Genomic DNA, 17,101 nt, shown 5'->3' with positions numbered 1-17,101 from the left:
CGTTTATCTGAGACAGAGAAAACACCTCCCACTGTTTCTAATTTTTCTCGAGATAAAATTATTCCTTTACAAATAGCACCCATTCTCTCTAACATAAAATACAAAAGGCCCACCCTTTCAAACCTCCTTTTCTCCCTGTTTAAAGTGCAGAAAGAAAGGCAACCAGTGACTTTTCTGAGCTGAGGAAGACAGCTCCATTTGCTAGAAATTAAGAGTGGGTGGGGAGAAACTGCTTTTCATGGGAGGAAAGGGCCCAGTCGTGCAGGCAGGCAGAGCTGTCTTGCTGGCTGAGCGTGTGCGGGCAGAAGCAAGGGAAGGCGACTGCAGCGCTAACACACGGGCCCCGCGGCTGGAGAGGGTCCTGACTGCGCCACCTCCTATCTTCCCAGAGAAATGGAGAACCGAGGGAGCTTCCAGCTTCCTAGCCACCTGGTTGGCCCCTTGCCCAAATCCATCAAGGTCCAGATCAGGTCCACTCCTGCCCTGAGCTCTGCTTCGATTTGGCAGCACCTCTCTTACCAGCCCTCGCAGAAAAGCACATCTTCCTTCCAGCTGTCTGCACCCACAGTCCCACCCTGGGTCCTGGCCCTGCAAAGTGCGCGTCTCTGGGGACTGGTGTGGCTACATTCTAGGCCCCTGGTGGGCAGCACCTCGTATCGCTACCCGTCAGCGCCCTCTGTCGGCCAGGGCACGTAGTGCATCTTCAGTCCGTAACTTTCCAGACCATTTCAACCTCCCGTTCCTAGAACAAAAACCTAACCATCCGCAGCTCCTTCACTTATCATCTTGCATTTTATGAAATATGCTTTAAAGTCGTCGTCTCTCAGAATTTTCTAAAGGTCTCAATGGCTTTGACCTTTGAAAATATATTTTTCATGGCAGAAATTTTATTTTTTATTTTTATTTACTGATTTTTTAAAGATTTTATTTATTCATTTGACAGACAGAGATCACAGGTAGGCAGAGAGGCGGGCAGAGGTGGGGGGAAGCAGGCTCCCTGTTGAGCAGAGAACCCGATGCTGGGCTCGATCCCAGGACCCTGGGATCACGACCTGAGCCAAAAGCAGAGGCTTAACCCACTGAGCCACCCAGGTGCCCCCATGGCAGAAATTTTAAAGCTCTGAGGTCGACAGGAGAGAGGGGATGCATATAACCTAGGTTTATTTTATAGGTAGAATAGAGAAGAGGGGAGGAAAGCAGGAATAGGAGATTTTACCGCATGGTGGTCTGTGAGCTGGTCAGTTTCACAAACACGAGCTCCTGTAATTCTAAGATGATGTTGCCAGATGGGTATTCCCATCCCATTTTACAGAAAAAAATCTGAGGCCCAAAGAGCCTCGGTGACTTGGGGTAGGCGATACAGACCTTGAAATTCAGCAAAAGTCGAAGAATTAGGAAACTGCCGTAAATGAATTCGGCTCACAGACGTTAACCTGAATCTGTACACACCAGCTGTCCCAGCGCGATGACTCCCCACCCTCCCAGCCAACCAACGGCCGCTTTCTCGTTTACTTCCCGCTTCGTGAGCTCACAGGAGTCCTCTGCTTTTTCAATCCACCGAATCCAATCTGTTCCCATTCTTACATGGGGGACTGGTTCAATAGTGGTGTCTCCAAGGGGTTTAGTGAAGACCAGTCTCCCAGCGCATCACCCAAGTCTAGAGATTTCATTGTAGCTTCATAAAACACATTCTTTGGAGCCTTTCTCCTGCTCGTGCAGGCACACCAAGTCAAAACCTGCTCCTAATAACTACACCTCCTCTGGACTGAACAACCACAGACAATAATTAGGGGCAAACACTTTTTAATATCAGATGCACGAAATCTCCTACATGTCTACCTTAAGTGCCTTGACACCCTTGCAGAGAAGGGGTTCCAGAAGAAAGGGGTTTCTCAGAGGCCGCGGTCCTGAAGGGTGTACAGCCTAACATAACTGGGATCCGCCGCCGTGAAGAAAACCTCCAACGTAAACACCACTGAGACTCAAAACCCATCCAAACACTGCTTCAGGTTTTCGATGGAGGCGGGGAGTCCAGTCTGTGAGAGGAGCGGCTGGGTGTGACATCTGGGGGTGGGGGAGGGCATCTCCTCTGATTTCGGAGCTCACCTGTTGGGTTTGCAGGAATATCCAGGATGGTCTTCAACAGCTTCATGTCCTTGATGTTGTGAATGTAAATGGCCTCCTCCAGGCACACCAGCAGCCTCTGCAATCACACATACGCATCAGTCCACTGGGCTGGTTCCTCCGAAAGGACCCGACCGGACAGACATTGCTCATCCTTCCTGTGAGCCCTAACTTGCTTCTAAGCCTAAAGGAGGATGAATTTTGATGATCAAGTGGAAGATTACGTGGAGGGATGCCCATGTATGCACACACACACACATTATCCACCTGAACAGAAGCACACAATACAAGATCTTAAAAATTTTCCTTTAGAAATTGAGAATTTTTTTTGTGGGGCGGGGGTGGGGTGCGCCTGGGTGGCTCAGTTGGTTGAGTGTCTGCCTTCAGCTCAGGTCATGATCCTGGGGTCCTGGGATCGAGCCCTGTGTTGGGCTCCCTGCTCAGTGGGGAGTCTGCTTCTTCCTCTTCCTCTGCCCCGACCCTGTGCTCTCTCTCTCTCTCAAATCGATAAATAAAACCTTAAAAAACAAAAAAGGAATTGAGATTTTGTGTGTGTGTGTGTGTTACTTTCTTCTCTTTAGAACAGGGACTCCTGAACACTTCCTGATCAGACTCCCTTTGCCATGTGGAGCAATTTTGGGTAAATGTTTGGTTCCTATTCCTATCAGACAGGCTCCCTTTCAATGTTCATAACAAAGTCTCCCTCTTGCACAGCGTGGGATTCTTTTTTTTAAACTTCATTTAGTTACTTGACAGAGAGAGCGAGCGAGCACAAGCTGACAGAGTAGCAGGCAGAGGGACAGGGAGAAGCAGGCTCCCTGCCAAGCAAGGAGCCGGACATGGGCTCGATCCCAGGACCCCGGGGATCATGACCCGAGTCAAAGGCAGTCACCCAACCAACGGAGCCACCCGGGTGCCCCACGGCGTGGGATTCTTTACTCCCTCCACATCACCAATCTTAGGTTTTACTCCCTTGGAAGAACTGCCAGATTTACCTTCGTTCCACTCAATTCTCCAGCCCACTTCTGCATGCTCTCTCCGGCTCTGATAAAGGGAACTGGAAAGCCCTTCTGCTCTCATGTGTACCCCTGGTCCCAGGGTGCCCCCGCAAGACCATCCCAGTGACCCCCACCCTCTGCCCTGCCCCAGGCTCAGCTCCTTTCTCTCTCCAGCACAAGGCTCTTCACTTCCTTTTCAAACGAGGCTGGTGAGGTGCAGAGATTCTTCCCAATGGTCATGTTCTCTACCAAGTGGGAACAGGCCACGGGGTTGCCGTTGGGTGTGTCAAGGAAGGGAATGCATAGCTCAGTGTACGTGTGGATGCTGGGTGTGGGTGAGGGGCTCTCGGGAGGGACTTTTTGGTTCGGTGGCTCTTTCCTCACTCGGAGCAGCTGCCCGCACCCCCTGCATGAGCTGACTTGGCTTCCTCTAAGCTAGTGGTTCTCAGGCTTTGATGAGCCTGCCGAGCACTTAAGGGGCAAGGCCCGGCCTCTTCCTGGAAATTCTGGTTTGGGAGGTTTGAAACAAGTACCCAGGTCATTCTAATGCACACCTGAGTTTGAGAGCCTCTGTTCTCAGGCCAGATCCTCTTATCCCAAAAGACAACACTTAGAAAGGAAGGCACCTAAAAATACTACAAAAAACCCTGGTTGGTTCTCCTCCAAGGGAAAGCCTGCCCTGCTGGCTTCCCAGTATGACTTCTCACAGCTCAGAAAATGGAGACCATCCCTTATATCCAGCAGAAAAAGAAAATGTAAACACATTCCTCAATTTTAATTAAGGCTCTGTGGTCACAGGCCTGGGTGCTGAGGGGTTAAAAAAAAAAATTCTAATAGGGTCTCAAAATTGATGGCAAACATTAGCATTTCTCCGTGAAACACATTCCCTGATTTGTCTGAAAACTTTGCCTTTTACCCACACTTTCTGTGCTTACGTTCTTAGGTTTCTGATGGGCTCCTGTGTCCCCACACCCAGTCCCCAGGACAGTGGGTCCTCAACGCATGCCTCTTGTGGTACCAGCCTCTACACCGGGCTCATCCCACCTGTCTGCCTCTGTGCCACCAGCTGTCAGCCACCGTTTGTCGTGTGGCCCAGTCAGTGAATTTCAGGTCACTCCTGCTGGCCGTGGACAAGAATTAAATGGGACAGAGGGAAAAGGAGAGATAACAAGGGGGAGAGAGGAGACACCGTGTCCCGAGTTCACGTGCACACAGACTTCCAGGGCCAGCCTGACCCCGCAAACTGCTCGCTAATGACCAGTTTTCAATCCTAGCCGAACCCTGGGTACGCCTTCAAGTCCGCCGGGTCACCTTTGGTTCTCATCAACTCTGCTAGGATTTAGAAGCAATAACTCCTTTGCCCGATTATAAAAATACTGATATCGTCTCTCCTGAGCACCAGACTTAGGTATAGATCCAGAGGCTTCAACACTCATCTGGATAACCAGGGCCCTCAGAACAGATGGCAGGAGCACTGTCGGAGTTTACCTATGGAAATACATTGGGTGTGCCATCTTTATTCTGCAAGATACGTTTCCTCCATTGAGGATGAGGGGCATAATATTAACCGATAGTGAAAAATAACATAATTACTAAATGTGCTTCCTTTCTACATATTTAGAAGAAAATAGGGATGTTCTCTCCTCATAACTCCCTACACAAATCTTTGATAGTTTCCTGTTGTTTTTAAAAAAGGAACCTCACTGCCGGAAGACCCGCTGAACCCCACAGCGGGTAGGGCGCACGGCTCTCACTCCCATTCGTTTCCTGCAGGGGGCGGCAGAGCCTGGGCATCAAGGGACTGTGGCCGGGCAATGGGGGCTGAGGCAAGTGCCCAGCCCCAAAGCCGCCAAGACCAGAGCCTGCACGTTCGAAGAAAAGCAAACCCCAAGCACGTTCCAGACTGTTTCAAATCATCTTCTTCGGAGAAGAAATGCTAAGGAGGAGAGAGATGTCTGAGCGGGTTCCAAAGAGCTGGCCGTTGACAGCGGGGTAGCGCTAGGAGCACCTCGGTTCTAAAGGAGCTGGGGAGGAGAACCACAACAGTCATGGATGTTATACTGAGGACATGGTGGCATGGAAGGGCTAGCAGACTCAGACCCGTGAGTGATCCTTTGTCCCATGTGGTAATGAAAATGTCAGAGAGCAATTAAGAAAGAAATGAGAGAAATAAATTCTATAGATAATATTTGAGAGTTCCGATCTTTACAGGACTTTGACCTAAACAATCTTTTTTTAAACAGATTAAAAAAAATTTATTTGAGAGAGAGAGAGAGCGTGCATGAGCAGGGGGAGGGGCAGAGGACGAGGAGGAGGGACGAGCAGACTTCCTACTGAGCAGGGAGCACGATGCAGGGCTCGATCTCAGGACCCTGGGATCATGACCTGAGCGAAGTCAGACACTTAACCGACTGCGCCACCCAGGCGCCCCTGGCTGAAACAATCTTAAAAAGACAATCAGGTGCCAAAAACAGAGATTTAATTTTTATATACTGGCTATCACTGTATGCAAAGACAAAAGTTTTGCAATGAAATTTAATGTGCTCCCAACAGATTTCGATAAGAGCCCTTGAGCCAAGAACTGGGCTTAAAAACCTTCAAGCCGAAAACTCTCAAAGCCTCTCCCTCCCTGGCCAAGAGCCTGGGCTTATTTCCTTCTTTACTCCTGCTCCTTACTTAAATATCCCTACATCCTGCTTCTCGGGCTCTTACCTACCACACTGTTCTATACAGACGTAAAAGAGTATCCAAAGTAGTCGACCAACTCAAGAAACAATCTCTTCCTTCTCATAAGCCGAAGGAGCACTTTGTCTCATTTGTTAAAAAAATTATTAGCTTTCAATAGTTGGGTAAGAAGACAGAAGAAAACATTATCCTGGATGAAGGCATTGCATGACCTCTACCATCTTGGGAATATTTAATTGGACAGACAGATCTGCATGGTCATATAAAGAATATATCCGTTTGTTTATTTATTTAACAGGCAGTTGGCAAACATGTTCATGGAGCACTTTTCCCCCAGGCACTGTCTTTTCTTACCAGGCCTGTAGCAGTGGACATAGCAGATACAGTGCCTGCCCTTATAGGATTTAGAACCTAATGATTTAAGGGAGACTCTACTAATACCCCCAAATATTTATTTAAGGAGAATTTCTATTTTTAAAGAGAATGTTTTCTATATTTGAGATAAGAATAATCCTTCCTGGGTCACCTGGGTGGCTCAGTTGGTTAAGTGTCTGCCATCGGCTCAGGTCATGATTCTAGGACCCTGGGACGAGCCCCGCATTGGGGTCCCTCTCCCCGCTGCCTGCTGCTTCCCCTGCTTGTGCTCTCTCTCTGTCTAATAAATAAATATACACATAAATCTTAAACAAGCAAACCACTACAAGTAAGGTCTGTAAGGATGAGCTGGTGGAAGGAAAGCGGGGCGCAAGAGCCTGGGCACCTGGATTGCAGGGAAAGCCCAAGGAGAGAGCAAGAGAAGGTTAGTTCTAGAACTGCCTTCAGAGCTAGCCGGGGGGGAGGGGGTGCAGGGCACACTCATCCTCAGGGGCTTCATTCTGAGAAGCATTGCTGCCCGTTCGTTGGCAGTGGATGCCACCATCCAGGGTCCAAACCAGGGAGAGGTGTCCTTCTGCGTTCAGTGCCCACGAAGTAGCTCACGGGACAGTATCAGAGCCAGATTTCCACCCAGCCTGTGTCCAGCAGAAAAGGGTTCACTCCACCAGGGGCCAGTGTTCGAGAAGGGACGCGAAGCAGAATGACCAGGGAGGACACATCCCTGAAACTAGGGCCTGGAGGAGGCTCGCCAGGTCCCGGTGATACGAGGCCCGAGTCTTAAAATCCCTTTTAGAATTGGCTGCGTGGTTTAGCAACACTCGTCTCTACGAACAGTCATCTCCTTCTTGGGTGCCCATGAGCAGAAGCCTTGCAACCCGAGAGATCTCGCCCACGTACCTGCCGGTTCAGCCGTATGGACAAGATGTTGCTGGAGTAGCTGTAGTTACAGATCTCCGTGCCTTTCTTGAAGTGATAGACGTTCATCTGCCGCGGCTTCGTGTGGCTGACCACCACAACCAGGCTGCTGGAGAAAAGGCGCTCCACGATGTAGACATCCGGGATCTCGTCTGGGAAGGAAAGTGGCCCAAGGTGACACAGACTCCTGCCTCCCCTGCCATCAGCCTGTGGCCTCCAGGTCTTGCTGATGGGGCGCCCTCCCTGAGCCTGCATTTACAACGATTTTCTTCCCTCCTCCCTGACGCTCTGTCTGCTTCCCAAGGTAGCAGTTCCAAAGCCCAGTCCAACACCCAAAGAAAACGTGAGTGACTAGAACCCCGAGTCAGGTCTTCCAAGCCTCCCCGGATGCCCTCTGGGAGCTAGAGTCAGCCCTCAGGCACCGCTGTTTGCTGTGAAACACATTTGGGAGGTTTGGACAATCTCAACCCACCCTTCCTCCGTGACGGGTTTCCAAGGAGTGTCTGCTCGGGGGAACGTCTGATTTCAGAATTCTGGTCCCTGTCGCTGAGAGTTACTATGGATATGGCCATGGCTTGGGGGGCAGTAACCTAGTTAAAGCCGTAACCCCTCCCCATCTTGTGCTCCCTGGGCCTCTCCGCAATCTCTTTCTTGTTGAAGACAATCTGGACATCTGTGTCATGACCAGGGAAGTACTTCCACACTCAGGAAGAAGGTAAATAAGTAAGCCCATAGGTGGACACCTCCGTGTTTTTCTGAGAACATTCTTTCTGCATCCCTGCCTTCGTTGTGTGTAGGCAGGTCCCCTAGGCAGTGACATAGGACAGAGACAGAGCGAAGTATTCCCGAAAATGGGGTAATAAAAATAGTATCTTACAAATATATTAGGGACCCAAACTATTTATTTATCAAACCACTTTTTTTCCAGGAAAGCCAAAGATTGTGTAAGTGATAACGAACTATTACCTACCCTGAAAAAAATAAGAGAGACACATTTCTCAGCTGCATTTTTTGGTGATATTCATTTGAAGTATTTCAACACCTTCAATATGAACTACATGAATGGGATCATATTACTTTATTAAAACGAAGAAAATATTTCCATGACTGAATGACTGTTAGTGATATTCTACAGTGCCAATATAATGGCCAAAAAAAAAAAAAAATTGTAAGTGACCTTCTGGTTTGACAATTATAAAAACTGATGGCTGTGCATAAAAGTATATGAAGAAGTGTGAACAATATGGTTTCAAATAAAGGATTTCTTTCTTTTTTTAAATTTTATTAACATATAATGTATTATTTGCCCCAGGGGTACAGGTCTGGGAATCATCAGTCTTACACAATTCACAGCCCTCACCAAAGCATATACCCTCCCCAGTGTCCATCACCCAGACACCCTCTCCCTACCCCCCTCCCTACCAGCAACCCTCAGTTTGTTTCCTGAGATTAAGAGTCTCTTACAGTCTGTCTCTCTCTTTGGTTTTGTCCCGTCAAACAAAGGATTTCTTAATAGAAAAAGAAAATGTTACCTAAGATATTGCCAAATCTAAGGGCTTACTTGTGGGTGTTTTTTTTTTTTTTTAAAGATTTATTTTATTTTATTTGACAGAGAGACAGATCACAAGTAGGCAGAGAGGCAGGCCCAGAGAGAGGGGGAAGCAGGCTCCCTGCTGAGCAGAGAGCCCGATGTGGGGCTCGATCCCAGGACCCTGAGATCATGACCTGAGCCGAAGGCAGAGGCTTAACCCACTGAGCCACCCAGGCGCCCCTGTTTTTTTTTTTTTTTTTTTTTTTTTTAAACCAAGTGGAGGCAATGATTTATATTCCAACCTGAAAAATATGGACTCCTTCAGCTTGACAGTTAAGGGAGAAAAATGCAGACAGGTCAGGAGCACCACAGATTAAAGTCTAGAGGGAGGATTTGGTGTCCCTGCGATCTCACGCACACACTTACTGCTTCCATGGACTTGGTCCAGTTGCTCCACAGAACTCAAGGAGAACAGCTTATAACCGGCTTTGGTTCCGATTGCTAGCGATCTGTGGAAGATAGTGACAGCAGGGGAATGACAAGAGGTACCGTACTCCGACCACAGATCTGCCCAAGATAGACATTCCCTTTCCTCCCAGTCTCTCAGTGGGCAAACATCCATCCTCAGGTTTTCTGGTATTTGACAACTATCTGAATAGTAGTCTGGGGCGGGGACGGGGGCAGGCATGTTAAAAGGGAAAAGGGCAAAGACAAGGAGAGACACAGAGTTGCGAAATGGGTAAGAGATCTGAAACTCATCAAAAGAAATATCAAGCCTACTGGTGGCTATGCTTCCCCAACCAGGCAGAAATAGGAAAAATGGAATGCTGGAGGATATCCATCCTGGCACTACTCCTAACATGAGGAGGGGTCTTCTGGTTGTTTGAGAAGGACTTTAACAAAAGGTAAATTTTTTTTTTTTTTTTTTTTTTGCTTAAAAAATAAATACACCAGCATAGTAGGTTTAGTCATTAGTTAAGTACGGTTTAATGGATGCATCCTTTCATTGTTTTCCATAAAAACATCCCAGATACTTCATACCAGTAGTTCTCATCCCCAGATGGACATTAAGTTCATGTGGGAAGCTTTAAAAAAATATTGATGTTTACTCCTCCTCCAACCCTGAGCTTTTTAATTAGGTTAATCTCTCTCTCTTTCTTTCTTTCCTACCCCCCATCTCACTCTCTTTCTCTTTCTCTTCCTCTCTCTTTTTCTTTTTTTAGTTCAAGTACTCCCATGTGCAGCCAGGGTTGAGAACTCTGCTTTCTACCACGTTCCACAAAGCTAGTATCACAACCAACCAACAAAACAAAAACTAAATACTCATCTGGAACAATATGGGCTAAAAACAAAAAAGAACGAAAAAAACAAAAAAAATTTTTTTCTTAATTTTTCACTTTCAACCAATAGAAAAAGACAGAGTGTAAACCCAGGTTTCCTTGGCTTTAGGATGAAAGCAAAGGGGTCAGTTTTGTTCAGGAGCTGGGATCCCCATCCAGCTCTCTCCTGCTTTGCCTTCAATGCCTCGGTGGTGAGGAAAATCTTACCCAGGGCACCCTGAGAATAAGCAGTCTGACCTTGAGCACTTCCATCCTGAGAAAATGGGATGTCAGAGCCAAAATGGACCTTAAAATAGTCCTATGTGGACCTAAAAATTAGCCCAGCTTCCTCATTTAAAAATAAGTATTTGCAAAGGTGAGATTTGCTCTTCACAGGGAAGCATATACAAACATAAGCCGTTTACTGGGGCAAGCCTGGACGCAAGGCTCTCATTTCATACAAAAAATCGTTTCAAATAAAAAAATGAGGACATCACATGATTTTCCATGGAATTATTTTTTTGGTTTGTTTGGTTTTTTCCTACCCAAACATCTGTTCTTCCCTGGAACACAGGGATAGGAGACTATGGTCAACTTTTAACTGGTGAGGGAGTTGCTTGTTTCCCAGCCCTCCCACCTGCTTGCGGGGGCAGGGGGGGGGGGAAGTGGTGTGCTAGCCATTTGCACGAGAGCAGCAGTGTGCCCGGGACCGGGGTCTGGCACCCAGGACTACAGCATTAATGGTGACAAGCAGCTACTCGAGAGGCAACCCAGCAGCATCTGAAAACTTCAAAACACAGCTACGAAAAAAACCAAACAAACAAAAAACACAGCTACAGGCAAAAGGGTGGAACTGGATTACTATCTGATACTCGTATACACATGTGAACTCAAAGTGGATTAAAGACTTGAATGTAAGACGCAAAGCCATAAAACTCCTAGAAGAAAACATAGGCGGTAAGCTCCTTGACATGGGTCTTAGAGATGTTTTTTGGACCTGACTCCAAAGGCAACGGAAACAAAAGCAAAAATAAACAAATAGGACTACATCAAACTAAAAAGCTTCTGCACAGCAAAGGAAACCACCAATAAAATGAAACAACAACAACAACAACAACAACAAAAAAAACAACCCACCGAATGGGAGAAAATATTCGCAACAAGGGGTTAGTATCCAAATATATAAATTCACCTAACAATAAAACGACCCCCAACCTGATTAAGGAATAGAAGAGGGTCTGAACTGACATTCTTCCAAAGAAGACATATGGATAACCAACAAGTGCATGAAAAGACGCTCAATGTCACTAATCATCAGGGGAGATGGAAATCAAAACCACAATGTGATATTGCCTTACACCTGTCAGAATGGCTAGTGTCAGAAGGTAGGAAATGCACAGCATGGGAAATACAGTAGCTAATACTGCATTACTTTTGTAAGTTAACAGGTGTTTAGTAGACTGACTGTGGTAACCATTTCCCAGTGTATACAAATGTTGAGTCACAATAGGTCATACACCTGAAACTAATAGAACACTGTATGTCAATAATACCTCAACTTTAAAAAGCTCCTTTGTATTCCTATGATTCAAAAAATGTTTTAAAATACACTTGGTAGTCATTACCATTTTTAAACTTCCTTCACACAAATATAGATGCGTTTAGTAGCAAACTGATTTTTACAAACAAACTTGCAAGGAAAAAAAAATGTAACTAGAGTCTTGTGATATTAACCAAAAGATTTTCAACAATTTAAATTTGGCAATTTAAAATAATTTTCAAACATAGGCCCTGCTCCTAGAACAGAAGGATTTTATACTATTACTATTAAGTTTTAAAAATGATGGATCAATGGCCACAAAAAATGCTGAATCAAGGAATTCAAACTACGACTTTATTTTATTCATAAGGCCTTCCTGCAGGCAAACAAGTTCTCATCATCTCTCATAGGAATAGGGCTTGGGACAAATACATACTGCCAATCAAATGAAAAAATGTACCCAAAGCACAGTGCCAAACATGAAGGATGATCAAAGAAGTTTAGTTGTAATACTGTAAAACTCAGCCTTCACTGAAAGAAAAAGACACATTGGTAAGCCTAAATGCATTAGTAAGGGGCTTGACTTATTTTAAAATCCAATGTCATACCCTCTGTGGCTCAAAGCAACTGATGGTGACAAAAACTTTTATTTATAGATAAGACAGAGCTGTCCAGCAGAGCCTTCATCCAAGAAAACAGAACAGACAGTAGAGACAAGGAAATTAACTTTCCAAGCACCCAACAGCTTTGAAAATAACATTCTTACCCAAGTGCTATAGAAAGTTGGGACTCAGCTAGAATAAAAATCATCATCACTTAAAAAAATCTAATAAACAATGCGACAAAGCAGAATTTAGAACATTTACTTCCAGTAAGCAAACTGACTCCCCTCCTTGTCCTGTGTTCAGTTGGGAAGGAAAACATTCTGGCATTTATTTCAACAGCCATCCTCTCTTGCAAAATGCTACTTACAAAATGTCAGAATTTTATCTACACCATCATTTCTGTAAACTGCTGGTTTCAACCCATCAGCTGATCTTAAAAACAGTTCAGTAAGTTACAAACACCTTTCAAAGAAGGGATCCCCCAAGTAGGGGGTAAACGCTATTTAATGAATCACATTTTAGGGACGTTCTATGTATGTGGGTATTAGGAGATGTTGTAATATGTATTTCTTATTGTCGACTGTGGTTAAAAAAAAAAAAAAAGCTTGAAAGTCATTCATCTAACCAAGCTGACCAACTACCAGATTACCCGATTACACATAGTTTTTTTGGAACAAAGGCATATTGTTTGGCACAGGGTGTTTTTAAGCAGAAACACAAAGGGAATGAAAGCCAGAGTTACTTATGGTACAGCTCGGCCTTAATTACACCACTGAATGTTCAATATTAGCACAGCCCGGTCACAGGCAGTCAAAGCACAAGCGTGAAGCCAGCTCCAAACAAGGAACACAACAGAAACTGGTACAGCAGGAAGTGGGAAACTGGAAAGCGGTCATCCCTGCTTGATGCTCTGGGTGCACATTCCAAAGTGATTATTCCATATGGTCCTAGGGACTGGCGTCTAACAATTCCATGAAAAGAGGCAAGGAAACAGGCGTTTGCTTCCAAGGGACTGAATCCTTGAGATGTCCGAACCACAGTTCAGCAACTCACTCTCTGGCCAAAGTCCAAATGTGCACCTCGAAGTGAAATATTAAAAAATCCACTCCAAAAGCAACTGGAGCTCGTGCTTCTCAGAGAAGGCAGCCTGGGCCCGGGAAAGGGCTCTTGAACTCGGAGAAGCAGATGCTGCCTCGCCCAGGGAGGGGGTTGGGAGGCTACGTGCAAGCAGTGAGAGGGGTGGAAAGGTTTCTGACACCCCGAGACTGCAGGCGAGATGCCTTGAGTGGGGCTGGGACCGGGGCTGGCCTGGCCACAGGGATAGGCTGCCTCTTTGTCCCAGGCCCTGCCCAGATGCCACGTTGAGATGCTCAAGGACAAATGGGAAAGTTTTTCCTGTATTCCCATCTTCCTGGGCCCCAACAACCTCGCCCTGGGTCAGCTCGCCACTTCCCCCTCCCCTCCCACCTCCTTTGTTTTGGCTTCTCCTCCCCCTCCCCCAGACCCCCGCTCCGGTCGCTAACCTCTGCCCCCACTGGATTCCGAAGCCTTCGCCCGCCCCGCTCCGCCCTGGAACTCTCTCCCTCCTTGCTCCGCCGGCCGCTGGCCCTCGGCCCGCAGCTGTGGAGGGGCGGGGGTGGGGGGGCTCGAACCCCCGCCGCGGGAGGGGGGGCCCCCGCCAGGCCGAGCCTGTCCCGGGCCGCCCCGGCCGCGCCGCCGCCGCCCTCCTGGGGCGTAGGCCTGCGCCTCTCCCGCTACAAGTTGCCGACAGGACAAGACCCCCGCTCGCCACTTTCTTCCCCAGCTCCCGGCAGGGCAGCCGCCGCGGCTTACGTGCAGTCTTGGTTGAAGGAGAAGCAGCTGAGCGCCGCCTCGGCCCCGCCCGGGGGGGCCGTCCGCCGCCTCGGCCTCCATCGGGGACTCGACCCGGGGAAGCCGCAGCTCCGAGCCGGCGACAGCCACCTCAGCAGCCCGCTGGCGCCGGCTCCGCGGGCCGGGTCGCCTGCCCCTCTCCGCTCCTGGCCCCGCCCCCCCCCCGCTCGGCCCGCCCCCGCCCCGGCTCCGCTCCGCCCCCCCAGGCCCGGCCCCGACCCTCCTGCGGGTCCCAGCCAACCCTCGGCGCTGAGGGGGCGGAGGCCCCACCCCCGGCCGCCATTGGTTACGAGTCCACGCCCACGGCTCCCCCTGGGCCAATGGACGACAGCTGCGGGTGGAACCGCCCCGGTGGCGACCCGCCCCCGGCTCGGTGAGAAGGCTCTCCATTGGCCGAAGGCGCATGACGCAAGGCTACAGGCCACGTGGTGGTGTTGTCATTGCCAGATGCCGCGAAACGGGAGATGGCGAGAATGAGTGCAGCTGAGGCCCGACCTCTTGGCCTCCGCGGCGCATCTGCGATGGGGCTGTGGCGGGGGCGGCGGGCGGACGCGCTCGGTCCCACCCCGCCCAAACCCCTGTGACGAGTAGCTCTCTATTAAACTCGTAGAGTTTAGTAGACAGCGTGAGACGCCAAAGCCCCAGCCTTTAGTGGAGTCTTCAAGCTGCTTAGAGAAAAGTTTCCAAAACGGGGATGCTAAGGCCAGACCTGAAGTTATCTTACCGCCTGCCCCGCCGTGGAAAGCCAAGCGCTGTCTTAACTGTGCCGATGATCTCGCTGAATTTTTAAAACAGGAACAATGTTTTATGCCCCATTTTTTATTTTTTATTTTTTTAAATTTTATTTATTTATTTGACAGGAAGAGATCACAAGTAGGCAGAGAGGCAGGCAGAGAGAGAGGAGGAAGCAGGCGATCCCAGGACCCTGAGATCATGACCTGAGCCGAAGGCAGAGGCTTAACCTGCTGAGCCACTCAGGCGCCCCTATGCCCCTTTTTTTTTTTTTAAGATTTTATTTATTTATTTGACAGAGAGAGATCACAAGTAGGCAGAGAGGCAGGCAGAGAGAGTGGAGGAAGCAGGCTTCCTGCTGAGCAGAGAGCCCGATGTGGGGCTCGATCCCAGTGGGATTATGACCTGAGCCGAAGGCAGAGGCTTTAATCCACTGAGCCACCCAAGCGCCCCTATGCTCCATTTTTTAAATACAGGGTCAACTGAACAGCCAAATAATCTGTCAAAAGTAACACAACAGATGGTAGAATGTGGATTTGTCTGGTATCAAGACCCGCGCACCAAACCACCTGCTGGGAAATTTGGCAAAATCCATCTGATCTGTAGTTGAAAAAAAAAAAAAGAAAAGGAAAGGAAATGTGTATAAGATGGTGTTTTTGATGAAAGGGATGAGATCTCGAAGATGGCCCGATTCGAAACTCACATATTTGACATGAATGCTGACAACAGTCTCTCTTCCCAGGTTAAATGCATGTTGCATGTAATATACCCAACACAGTTCATGAATCAGTAGCTCTGCTGGCTTTGGATTTATATAACTCCTGATGAATTTTTAACTCATACTTTTCAAGCTGAGATGACATTTTAATTATGCCACAGTATTTCAAATTGGCATAATTAAAATCTATTTTGTGACAAAGCTGTATATGCATATGTGTGTATACTCGCACATACTTTGGAAACTTGAACCTGTCATGGATGTGGGAAGAGCACTATTTCACATAAGCTTTTCTGGTTGCGTTTCTGGTTTGGGTTTTCTGAAGCATAAAAATAAGTTTCTTCATGCAACACTACTATTCTTTCTCTCAACTGATGTGAAAATAGTTCAGTTCATAGACCTGCAGATGTTGGTTGCTCTTGAGTTGATTGTGAAGTGTTGTGTAAACCATCTTAAGTGAAAATAGCTTCTGTTTGGATGCTTGAACTGTATCATCTTTGTTACCTCTTGGATCACAGGTGCTTCTCCTTAGCACTCCCAGCTCAGCCATTTATAAAAGTAGGAGTCTGGTAGGCTAGGTGCTGGGCTGTTTGGAGAATTAAATAAAGTGTGGAATAAGGTTATTACGGTGGAAGCCGTTATTCTTGGTAGTTTAGACGTTATTAGGTAGAGTTGGGAGCTGGTGTTAGTTTTTGAGCAGGAGTGTTTCATGATAAAAACAGTGTTTTAGACAGATAAACTTGTTTGGGGTGTGCAGAATAGATTAGAAGGGGGAAAAGCCTAGACTAATGTGAAATTCTAGGAGTTAAGGGACGTAAGATACAGGCTGGAAAGGTTAGGACAAACCCCAAATAAATTTTTTTCTATTGAAATATATTTGACATATATTTGATACATAACATTGTGTAAATTTAAAGTGTATGGCATGTTGATTTGATACTTATATATTGTAATATGATAGCCATTGTAGCTATTATTAGCACCATATTAGCACCACTAATGTGTCACATGAAGAGATATTTTGAGGCAATGCTGTCCAAGAGAAAGATAATGAGAGAGAGAAAGTAAGAAAGAAAGAAAATGTCAGCCACAGATATGAACCCCATTTATAATTTTAAATTTTCTAGAAGCCACAGTAAAAAAGGTAAAAAAGCAATGAGTAAATGAACTTTAATAATTGTTTAACACAACGTGTCAAAAATCCCATTTTAATGAGTAATCAATGCAAAAGTATTAATCGGTTAGTTTAGATTATTTTTTAGCATCATTATTTAAAATCCAAAGTATGCCTTTCGCTTAGAACATATCTCAATTTACGCCAGCCACATTTTAAATACCTATGTGGCTATGGCATTGCCCAGTGAAGTCTGGGGAGCATAAAGCACAGAACCTAGTGGCTGATGGGGAGGGGTGGTGTGGCAGAGAAGAGGAGGGAAGAGTCCAGTCTGATTCCAGGGTTAGGAAGGTGGGAGCTCATGATGCTGTTTTCAGAAACTAGGTGTTTGGGCAGGTGTTCAGGAAGATGCAATTAGTTACATGTTGACACAGCTCACTGGGATTACAGTTCAGGCCTCGAGATGTAGGTACGGGAGAAAACTGATGACCTTCCCAGCCCCACCTTTCCCATGAATGATCCCCCTTGGATGTTTCCCACTGAGTTAGCAGTCCACCACCCACCACCACCCCC

At 47.1% G+C, this 17,101-nt stretch overlaps 1 protein-coding gene across 1 annotated transcript in view; it reads right to left on the bottom strand.

Annotated features, from left to right (window-relative positions):
• WIPI1 (WD repeat domain, phosphoinositide interacting 1) overlaps positions 1-14,092 on the bottom strand; it is a 32,411-nt gene extending 18,319 nt beyond the window's left edge. The window contains 5 exon segments of the mRNA XM_032870779.1: positions 2,107-2,203; positions 7,080-7,249; positions 9,055-9,137; positions 13,926-13,969; positions 13,971-14,092. Coding sequence (XP_032726670.1) covers positions 2,107-2,203; positions 7,080-7,249; positions 9,055-9,137; positions 13,926-13,969; positions 13,971-14,006 — 430 coding nt within the window. The 5' untranslated portion in view covers positions 14,007-14,092.
• Between the last annotated feature and the right edge of the window lie 3,009 nt (positions 14,093-17,101).

Source organism: Lontra canadensis, unplaced genomic scaffold (genome assembly GCF_010015895.1).
Source record: "Lontra canadensis isolate GAN:19392208 unplaced genomic scaffold, GSC_riverotter_1.0 scaffold41, whole genome shotgun sequence".
In the NCBI taxonomy this organism is placed as follows: Eukaryota; Metazoa; Chordata; class Mammalia; order Carnivora; family Mustelidae; genus Lontra; species Lontra canadensis.
The sequence above is the reverse complement of the archived record's forward strand: the minus strand, read 5'-3'. Positions and strand labels throughout refer to the sequence as shown.